At 30.9% G+C, this 10,680-nt stretch overlaps 4 protein-coding genes across 4 annotated transcripts in view; 1 reads left to right on the top strand and 3 right to left on the bottom strand.

The window, feature by feature from the left end:
- Positions 1-498, bottom strand: part of LOC119833728 (proteoglycan 4-like) — a 29,180-nt gene extending 28,682 nt beyond the window's left edge. The window contains exon 1 of the mRNA XM_038357887.1: positions 358-498. The gene's annotated coding sequence lies outside the window, so the exon portion shown is untranslated. The remainder of the gene's footprint in view (positions 1-357) is intronic.
- Positions 499-1,174: 676 nt separating this feature from the next.
- LOC119834017 (protein PBDC1-like) lies at positions 1,175-2,154 on the top strand. The gene is made up of 3 exons (XM_038358293.1): positions 1,175-1,348; positions 1,430-1,528; positions 1,631-2,154. The coding sequence occupies exons 1-3, from the start codon at positions 1,346-1,348 to the stop codon at positions 2,018-2,020; spliced, it is 492 nt and encodes a 163-aa protein (XP_038214221.1). The 5' UTR covers positions 1,175-1,345; the 3' UTR covers positions 2,021-2,154.
- A 468-nt stretch (positions 2,155-2,622) lies between these two features.
- On the bottom strand, positions 2,623-4,604 carry LOC119833950 (bifunctional lysine-specific demethylase and histidyl-hydroxylase NO66-like). The gene has a single exon (XM_038358197.1). It carries the CDS (start codon positions 4,391-4,393, stop codon positions 2,639-2,641), a length of 1,755 nt encoding a protein of 584 aa, XP_038214125.1. The 5' UTR covers positions 4,394-4,604; the 3' UTR covers positions 2,623-2,638.
- Positions 4,605-5,675: 1,071 nt separating this feature from the next.
- LOC119833787 (60S ribosomal protein L26-like) lies at positions 5,676-7,981 on the bottom strand. The gene is made up of 4 exons (XM_038357966.1): positions 7,880-7,981; positions 7,474-7,654; positions 6,773-6,913; positions 5,676-5,849 (listed from the first exon to the last, which is right to left on the bottom strand). Exons 2-4 carry the CDS (start codon positions 7,639-7,641, stop codon positions 5,712-5,714), a joined length of 447 nt encoding a protein of 148 aa, XP_038213894.1. The 5' UTR covers positions 7,642-7,654; positions 7,880-7,981; the 3' UTR covers positions 5,676-5,711.
- Positions 7,982-10,680: the final 2,699 nt, after the last annotated feature.

Here is a 10,680-nt window from a genome sequence, read left to right as displayed (position 1 = left end):
ATGTCTTTGACCCAAAACAATAATTCATATTTCATACATAACACAAGTTGTCTATGTATAGGCGGTACGCGCGCAAGAACGCCAAAGTAACAGCCCGCTTTTTCTATCACTAGTCTTAAAAACTGTTTTAAGGCGGAGCAATATCTATGACAAGTCGTCACTCAAAAATAAAACGTTAAAAGATGTCCAAAAACGATGTGTAACGATCGTAATGGAAATAGTCGTAAAAAATATGCGTTCCTATATCTAAGAACTTCCGCAACACCGATACCCGCCTTCAGCGTTCTCTCATCTAAGTTAGTAAACACTTATTAAAAACACTGGCACTCAGTCACAAATAAGAAATTCCATAATTACCACTTGTCTAATATAATTTAGCATAAAATAAAATCTTAAATCATTGAAATTTCTCAACAAGTAATAAGCACAGTAGTTTAGAGATGGCGTCGGCTTACAGCGCATGCGCCACCTTCTTCTTACCAATCTCCAATCAAATACTAGTGAGAGTCAAGTTTCAAACATAAAATCTGAAAATACTTTATCTCTTTCTTTGTCCCATATTTAACAAAGCTTGCGGTTACTGCTATCTCGTTCTAAATCCGGTCACGTTCAAAACACTTTTTTGTAAATGTCAACACCAGTAATAAATAAATGAAAAACCTAAGTTGTAAGCAGCAGCACCAACATTTTGTTTTAATATTCAATATAAAATATAAACAAAAATTAATACAAAATTAATCTGTTATCTTTTTATTCAATTTTGTATTGCGTCATCGTATTTTTTTGTGTTTGTTATCTCATAATTTTTTACAGGGTGAATATATTTTTACAATTCTTTTTTTTTTTTTAAAGTGCTGCGTCCCAGATTCCAAGGGCTAATTTAAATTCATCTAATTCGGACAATTTAAAGGCGGTTTAGCATTTGTCAAAAACAATTATTCTCATACAATAAACTTCTCCTTTAACTTCAAGCTTCGTTCAAACTTCATTTTATACAATAATTTTACCGTTGCATATATATTTCAAAAAATGTCTTTGATCCCCTTACTTTCCCATAATATTAAAATATTTATGCAATAAATGTACCTATGTTATAGTTTTAAGTCAGTACCACAGAGAAGAAACATGTATTATAATGCGGTGACAGCATAACGACAGATTCTGTACTGTCAAAGTCAATCGAAATTCGCATTTTGCGGCTCTTATTCTTAAAAGTCAAAAGAAACTCGTGTTTGTAATTGCATTGTGATTTGTGAAGGAGTTTTCGTTAAATTTACAATAATTTACATAGAACAATAAAAATTTATAATTATAATTGTTCTTTCCACATTTATTTCTATTAAATATGGTAAGAATAATATTATGAATTACAAAAACTTTACACAACTTGCTCTTGAACTGTACTCCAATACCTCAATTTGTGTTTCAGGACGTACTCACCAGACCAGCAGAAGAATTTGGTAATGATGAGACCTTAGAGCATTTATGGGCAGCTAGGGCAATGGAGCATAGTGATATTTATTTTAATGTATGTTGATATGAAATTATTGTATACTTAAAAAATATTGTATTGGTTATTATTTAACGCATAGGCTAGGTTAACAGTAATTAAACATAGTAAAAATTGCAGGTTTTGTGTTCAGTTGATACAAGGTGGCTTAAACTGACACCACATGATGATCTTATATACACACACTTCAGACAAGATTTCCCTGATTTAGATGTATCATACATCAAAGAAGATGAAATAAAAAACAACACAAATAAAGCAAAATGGCGAGCTTATTGTGAAAAATTTAAAAGTATTGTTGAAGATTACAGTTTTGGTACATTAATGAGGGCAGATACTAAAGGTGATTATTCAGAATCAAACACAATACTGGTTCCTCGGGTACAATTTTATGCTATAGAAATAGCAAGAAATCGTGAGGGGTTAAACAATGAAGTAAAGAAAAAATACAAATGTGCATCTAAAGCAAACATGGAGGAGCAAAATCATCAAACTGAAATTATAGCATGAGTTATCTAAACATAAGTATACTGTGTTAAAAATACAGTCTTGCCATTATCAAGAAATAGAACTAAAATTATAATCACATGTACTTTATCATAGCTTGTACTTTACTACCATCTTTAATTCTATATAAAAAAAAACTTTATTACAAGCAATTTTAAATTGAACTCTTTAATTATAAAAGCCTGCCAGTACACATCAATTTTTAAGAAACATTATAACTCTTAGATCTAGTATCCATTTATGTAAATGATCATTTCTAACAATATAAGACTGTACATATATTTAAGTCTTTATATTATTTACTTCAGTGGTATAAAGGATTCTGTTTGCCAACAGCAATTTTAATGAGAAAAACTTTTACTACTAATGTATTTGGTTGAAAAACGTATGCTAAGACATGTACCCAAGATGATATTATCAATTTATAAAATGAATGAGGTGCTCAATTACTCATACATTTTTATAATAAATTTTGTATTGCAGTAGATATTGTGTATTATTTTTTAAAATGTCATTATTGTTGGTATAATAAGGGAGGATCTATCAAGCTATTAAAATAAAATTCTTATCCAATTTGAACATGGTATTTGATAGAAAATAAACAATTGTCTTATGAAACATTTAATCATCATCAATATTTTCTAATGGGTATTCAGTCATAATTAATCCCCTAGTCCATAATACATCAGCAATTTGTAATTTTTTAAAGTCATCTTGTAAATCTAGATTTTCAACAGACACATATTCTGGATATGATGTTATTAAAGTTTCTATTGCTGGGGCCATGTCTTCTTCTATTTCCAAGAAAGGTAATTCATTTCCTTGATACTCCAGAGAATTTGCAACATGATAGTACAATCTTATACAGTCTTCTGATACCATTCTTAATACATTTTTTCTTAACAATCTAATCCTAGTGTCCAGGCTTATTTCCACTCTGTTAATCACCTTTCCATCATCTACCATAACATCTGTGTCTCCATACACAGTTACAGCTTTCTCCAAATCGGACACAACTGGTGGTAAAGCATCTCTTTGATAATTTTTAGCCATTTGATCAACAGCTTCATCAATTGGTAAATGTGATTTAATTTTATCAAACATGCTTATAATTAAATCAGTAATTTCTTGCTTGCGAGGGGTATTTACATCAGAATGTACTATACCAAAATTGTCGTAAATATCAAATGGTAATCCTCGCCGTAATTCTACATTTTCATTTATTGCAAGTTGTAATGCTGCTGGTAACATTTTTTCAAATAAATCTGCCCATGAGTGTTTTTGGTACATACTTATTGTTACATGAAGTGAATGTTCTCCATCAATAGTCATACCTTGGTGGATATATCCACGAGGAAAATAAAGCATGTCTCCAGCCTCTAAAACAATGTCCATCATTGGTGAACCTATTTCATCATCTGTAAAATTTTTTGATGAAACACGTGGAAGTACTTCATTTTCTTCCCTGGGCTTATAAACACGCCAACGTTTCTTTCCTTCAGTTTGTAATATAAATGCTTCTATGTCATCATAGTGAGGTGCAAAGCCCTGGCTGTCTGGTGGTGTTAAATAGGCATTAGCCCCCACAAATGAGTTGAAGAATTCTTGAAGGGTAGCATTAAGTAAGTGTAATCGGGACATGTAAGTTTGTGGATTTAATAGCCTTATGCTACAACCATTTAGGTAGTAATCCCACACTAAAGGAGGAAGGGCTCTATCAGCTGGATTATGTGTTTCTCTTTTGCCATCTATATAAGATGTAATGTCTATATTTTTTGTGAACTGAATATTCTCTGTTCTTAGCATTTTATCTATCATTGGTGTTGTAATAAGCTCCTTATAGTATTTAGGTTTCTTTCTAGAAATATGAATGGGCTTCTTTTCCCAGATTTGATTTAAAAATTCATCAACTGTACAAGGTGCTATCATCCACTTAAGAATTTTTAAACCTTCTTCACTGCTGTCAGTTTTCACAGGAGTGAATTCAAAGCTTTCATTGCTTTGAGGGGAGTATGTCCCAGAATCTATGTCATTTGTATTTATCGAAATATCACATTGTAAAGGTCCTTGTATTAGCTGAGGGATGTCTTCATCATCTGATATCAGGATTTTATCATCAAGTCTTTTATCAACTTTCACTTTTGTTTTTCTCTGAGTCACTTTTTTTTTATTCTGGGTTTTCTTTTTAGTAATCTTACCATTTTTTTGTATATTTCCCTTTTTCTTGAGTTTTAATCCAATTTTATGCATCGTATCATTGTCTACAGTTTTTTTTGGTAAGATTTTCGGTGACGCTGGCTTTCTTGTTTTATTTTTCTTTTGTTTTTTGGGTTTAAGAGTACTATAAACGGCAAACGCTGATACCGGCGAATCCATTATGCAAAGAATAATTTATACCACAATCACCAAGTTACACTTTACACATTTAAAAACTTGATGATTCTTGCATTAACTAATTAGACATCACAAAGATGGATTTAATTTTAAAAGAAATATATTGAAAACAGCATGAATTTTCACAAATTTAGGTTATCTATCAAATTGGATAGCTGTAGGCTGAATGACAAAATATGTCAATTGTCATTTGACAATACTGAAATCAATGTAGCCTGTGGATCATCGGATCCACAGACCACACTCGTATATAAATGTATAATCTATGGATGACACAGCGCACACTTACGCTTATTTGTGTTTCGCTTCACTTCAATAATAAATAATAACTAGGTACAATCCGATCGATGTATCTTGGATTTCTAACATAGGCAGAGCCTATGTTCGAAATTTCGCGCATGTACACTCGTATAGTCGTCGCCTCATATCACCATTTGGCTCCTAAAGAGTTATTGCGTAGCGTCCTGCACGAAATTCAGGTTCGCCAAGATACGTCGGCTGTATTGTACACAAACTTTGGTAAACATTGACTAAGGATAGTCCTAAAATGCGATGATGAAAATTGTAGCTAAAGAAACAAACGTTATATAAAATCAATCATAATGGCACTGCTTAAAACCTCGAACCAAAAGGAAAAAAAAATCAAATAATTTCAACTTTATTGAGATCAATTAGACGGAATTACAAAGCACAAAGAAAAAACAAACATACGATCGAGGCTCGCTACTGGAACAGAGTGACAAGAGTCGATTTAATTTTTTAATGTTATTGTATGTAGGTAGAACATGAATGTATACCAGCGAGAAACTTTACCTTGGAAGCTTGCGATATTTTTTTATGTTAATATAAAATGTGTTTTTGTTGAACAGGAATTGAATTGGCATCAATTTATTATTTTGTTACATATAATCATAATCAAACATATAATCGTCAGTTTCTCAGCAAAATGCCTAGAACAATTCATATCAAGCAGACACCTATTTTTTTTTGTAAAAATAATTTAAGTATTAGCAAGATAAATATCCTTCTGAACTTTTATTGGTTTATGTCATTTATTTCAACTATTCATTTTAAGCCTCAACGCAAACCATGTTTTTATAAATTTGTATGGGCTTTTAACTTGTTTCCAATATTTATGAATTGCCAACATTTCGATTGCTTATTGAAATAAATAGTAGAGTCAAACTTAATTATACTAATATAATTATATTTCAATATGATTTGTTTCAGACAGGCATACTGATTTCAAAAGAGAAAAGTCATGTGTGTTTTAATAATTTTATTGTTCTTAAATCTATGTTCACGAGGTCTCTACAGCAGTAGCGGTTTCCTCAGTGTATTTGCCCTTGTCTTTGCCGAGTGCCGCCAATCTACCCTTTGCTCTGCGGTCCAAGATCGCCTTACGATCCTTGTTCATTTTTAGCTTGACGATGACGCACTGCAATTATCAAACTTGTATTAGCATTATATTATTATAATATAAAAGGATACAATCAGATCAAAGTTTTAGATTTTCAGAGCCATGGAACTGTCTCAGCAGTAACAATATCATGCACATATTGATTTTCACCAATATGTGACATAATAAAGCCTAAGTGTAAATATTTTCATCATATAATTTTATATTGAGAAGAAATTTTATTTTACTACATAGCATAAAATAGTTTTTTGCCATCTGTGTGTGTATGCTCAGATCTTTAAATTACAGCTGATTTGGATGGTTTTTTTTAAAGTAGATAGTGATTAACGAGGAAAGTTTATATGTATAACAATAGAAAAGGATGTAGAGGGGTACTACTTAGAATTTAATGCATATGAAGCTGCGGGCAAAGCTATTATCTTATAAACAAAAAATACTTTCAATGGGCATCTTAAGGATGCATTCCCAGATCAGATAAGGGATCGAAAATTTATTTTCAAGGTTTGCTATATATGTCCAGAGTTAATAAAATTAAATTCTATGTTGCATTTGCAAAATAAGTAAAATTGTTTTTAGGGCATCATAAAGGATTTACATGACCTGCATTTCTATTATTGTTATTAGTTGATACATAATTTAGGTAGGTAACCAATTTTACTTGCAGTTGCTCATTAGCTTACTTTTACAGAATCCTTTTTATCTCATAATATATAGTATTTTATTAATTATATGTAACATTTTCAGTAAAAGTAACCAAAACAAAATGGGCCATGAAGAGACAACATTAAGTCAAGAAAGATGATGAATGTTCCATTCCATTGATGTCAGCCATCAAGGGAAGAGAACATTGCTATTAACCTAATACAAAATAACCATTTACTTGTAAATCAGAGTAGCTTGCATGCAATGTGATATAGAAACACTACAATTTGAAAACAAACCTTTGAAGGGTGGATGCCAACATATGCACTGGCACCGTTAGCTTTTTCCCTCTGAATCCTCTCAATGTAGACAACAAACTTCTTTCTGTAAACTTGCACAACTTTGCCAACTTGTTGTCCTTTGTAGTGACCACGAACAACCTGTCACCACAATTTTAACTATTTTTAAATTATCTACAGAAAATATTTGGCATATATGGTACTGTTTCACAAATAGTAAAAAAAAAACAATTGTTTCATAGTTTAACGTCTTGTCGGCATATATTTTAATGTATTTAGACAGTCAGCAAGCATTAATGTTTAGGATTCATTCTTCAGCACATGGCATTTTAGTACATTTTTTGTCATATTTGGTATATTATTATTCTAATTTGCAAAACAATCAGAGCCATAAATACACCATGGCACAGATTAGCCATACACTTTTGAAGCTGACTAGAGAAAACCTCAAGTTCACCTCTCCAGTGACGACAAATATCTGTGGTCTAAGAATGGTTTGTCATCATCATTTTGTTTTGCATTTAGAAAAACTTTTGTAGTAATAAACATAACATTAGCTCAATATGAAAAAAACACGTGTATAAACGACAACTATTAAATTTGTTATTTCATGACAAATAATGCTACGAAATATAGGTAGGCTAGGGTGTTTTAATCGGCAAATAGGTTATATTTCGTGTTAAAAAATTTAAGATATTCACCTGTACTTCGTCGTCTTTACGAATGGGCATCGATTTAACGTTGAATTTTTGCCTGAGCTCCTTGGAAAGAGGCGAGGACATAAGTACTCTCCTGATGTGGGAAGGAGCGCTGAAATGCCTTTTCCTGTTTTTCCTCCTCGAGGACGTAACCAGTTTATTGTACTTCATACTGGCGTCTTCGCTGAAATTCAAAATATCACATTTATTTCACTGCGCTGTTTCAATAGGTTACCGTTTGTGCGTGTTTGATGTCAAACTCCCGGAATGTTTTTTAAAAGCACTGAATGCGTAAATTTGGGAAATAGTCATTGCTGAATATCATAAGACTATTATAAAAGAAAAATCTGGTGATTTTAAGTTAAAAATTATAACGTTTACTATGATATTTTGGGATTGAAAGACCTACCCGAATCGACACGGCAAAGAATCAAATCTAAAAAGACATACAGATTAAAAACAAATGTGTATGTTAAGTTTAGTGTTGCCATATAAAAAATATTCAAAATGGTACTAAGTTTTGTCAGATTGAAACTTATATAAAAAAATAATTATTACAATAAAAAAACGATACAACAAAGTAATTTTTTCTTACAAATAAACTCGTTAATCACGTCATTCTATTTAGTTTTATTGTGCAGAAAATAGATAAATAAAAAATTGGTATTGCTATATAAGTGTATAGTCTATGGCTATGCCTGTATCTGCTAATGCAAATTAATATTCATAGAGGGCACTTGTATGAAGCAGTTTCATTAAAAAAAATTACCTACGTAACTATAACTTCGGTGATTCACTTTAGTGCAAAATCCGTACCCCACAGTTGCAAATTTTTGTACATTATATGAATGAGTACGGATGTTAGTGGCCAGTATTTGTGAGATTTTAGGTGTTAATAATGTATTGTTTTGTTATGTTAGTTGTTAAATATAATTAAGTTATATTTTTAATTTATCTAAATGTAATTTATTATTTAAAATGTATCTTTATGTTGTACTAGTAGCAGCACTATGTCATGATATAGGTAATAAGGAATTGACAATATTTTGTAAAAGCTTGCAATTGGATTTAAATATACTTAACAGACTCATAAATCATAACAGTTGTGTTATACAAACATTATGTATTATATTTTCATTTATGCTTGTACAGAGAATTAGGAATACGACTAAGGTATTGTGTCTCATTCTTTTATCTTGCCAGCATATAATATATTCTGTGGTGCCAACATAAAAAATGATTTTTGTCCGAAATATTTTAAGTAGCAACATTATATTTTGTGTTTTTTTTTACGATTTAAAGTGACCTTACATTAAAATAACTACATTTCATTACTATAAATTTCTTTATTTATGCTTAATAACTACTCTTTCAACTGCTATGTTTATGCTAGTTTTGTAAACGTTTTATAATTCACCATCATCATCGCTTCAAACATGTTCCCACTGCAGGAATACAGTCCTTTTAATTTAATTGTAAAAACGAACCCACAAAATGGTTTTGATGTTTTGGCGAAAAGTTGGCATACTAATTTTATGTTAACGACAATATTATAATTCTGAGTGTTATAAAAGATTGAGTATAAAAAGCAGATCTTGTATAAAACTCTTTCTAAAAAAGGATCATTATATTAAAATAAAGAAAAAAAAAAAATTGACGTTCTCATAAGACTCGAACTCTCGCGAATTACTGGAAAGTTGATAACAGGCCGTCTCATGTCTCAGGACTTTGATATTGCCAGGAAACCTTAATTTCAATGCATAATTAATTTTGAAATTATTTGTAAACAAATCTCGGCTTATGTGCATATAATAAAATATAAATGTCCTAATACTACATAGTAAAATTCGTATGGTCACCCTTTTAGAAAAGGATACATTACCTCTATCACTCAGCTAGCTTTTCAGCCGTGAGTGCTCGGTCTGTGTTTTAATTTCGTCAAAAATCAAAAAGCAAATATACCTCGTACATACAACACGTATCGATGAGTTAGTAGTTTTAGTAAAAAAATCCGTTGGTAAGCAGTGTAAAAATTGTTACCAAAAACAATAAAAAAAAATTGTCCACCTAATTACATGTGTACATGTTCCTATACATAATACTTCGCCAGTGATTCGTATTACAATTATATATTAAAATGAATTTGCATTATTAGTACGCTTTTAATAACTACACCTGTATGTTTGTACGTAACCGACCCCTTAAGACTCGAATTTGTCATACTTTTAAAGGACAGATTTAATTGAAACGTTTTACGCTAACAAAGGATCGGTGACAATACAATAATTGAATTTATCTTATTAGCCTGATAATTTAATTCTGGCGATCCTGCCAGGATTCAGTAATTTCCTCACGTACCTGTTCCCTGTGTATGAGCATGTATGACAATTTACACAATTCCACCGATAAAGCGTGTTTTTTGGATTATTTTTTTAAAGAATATTTGTTTATTTTATTGATTTAAAACTACACGTAAGAAGTTAGAAAGTGTACGGGCTCATGGTCAGTCACCAGGCTGTAACTTATAAACTGTGACGGATGGGCAGTTATACGTTATACGGTATATTTTCCTCGCCGCTATAACAACAAAATAAAATAAAACAGAATCTCATTTTGCTTAATATCAATCATTTTAGACACTTTTTAACAGATAAAATTAACTCGTGTCACATTTGTAAATTAAGAAAAAATATGTATGCATTTAAGGGTTTCAAATATTTAATGTTTTAATATTTGGTAGCAGTTCGATCGTTCGGTATGCTCCATCATTGCGTATTTTATGACCTTGAAGAATAAAAACTGTATTATGTTTTGCTAAAAAATAATATGCCAATTGGGAATTTCAACCGTTTTAAGGGATGTCCGTTAAGTATAGACAATTGAAACGCTAAACATAAGTATAAAGTAAAAGATATTCAGTCAGGAAGACGAAGCCAGAAAACGTTGGTACCTTAGGTAGTTTAAATTAGGGTGAGGATATGTAAATTATCCATTTAAATGATCGATAAAAGTCGGGGTCTTCTTTAGATGTCAAAATCATAAACTTCGAAAAATAAATAAAATGAATTAATTCTAGATAATGTATTTTCAAAATGTAAATGTAAGTAGGTAGAAGGTAAGTATATCAATATGTATACCTAGTCTTGCCATAAATATTGTAATAAAGAAAAAACAAAATTGTTAACTGCAAATAACATTTATTACTTTTAC

Source organism: Zerene cesonia, chromosome 18, assembly GCF_012273895.1.
Source record: "Zerene cesonia ecotype Mississippi chromosome 18, Zerene_cesonia_1.1, whole genome shotgun sequence".
NCBI lineage: Eukaryota > Metazoa > Arthropoda > Insecta > Lepidoptera > Pieridae > Zerene > Zerene cesonia.
This window is presented reverse-complemented; position numbering and strand designations above follow the sequence as displayed.

Bases quoted from the DNA above. Each gene is read 5' to 3' on its own strand.
- LOC119833950 (XM_038358197.1), bottom strand. From the start codon at position 4,393: ATGGATTCGCCGGTATCAGCGTTTGCCGTTTATAGTACTCTTAAACCC.
- LOC119833787 (XM_038357966.1), bottom strand. From the start codon at position 7,641: ATGAAGTACAATAAACTGGTTACGTCCTCGAGGAGGAAAAACAGGAAA. The intron at 6,914-7,473 runs GTGAATATCTTA...TTGTGGTGACAG, and splicing joins GTAAAGACGACGAAGTACAG to GTTGTTCGTGGTCACTACAA. The intron at 5,850-6,772 runs GTTTGTTTTCAA...TGATAATTGCAG, and splicing joins TTGGCATCCACCCTTCAAAG to TGCGTCATCGTCAAGCTAAA.
- LOC119834017 (XM_038358293.1), top strand. The intron at 1,529-1,630 runs GTATGTTGATAT...TAAAAATTGCAG, and splicing joins ATAGTGATATTTATTTTAAT to GTTTTGTGTTCAGTTGATAC.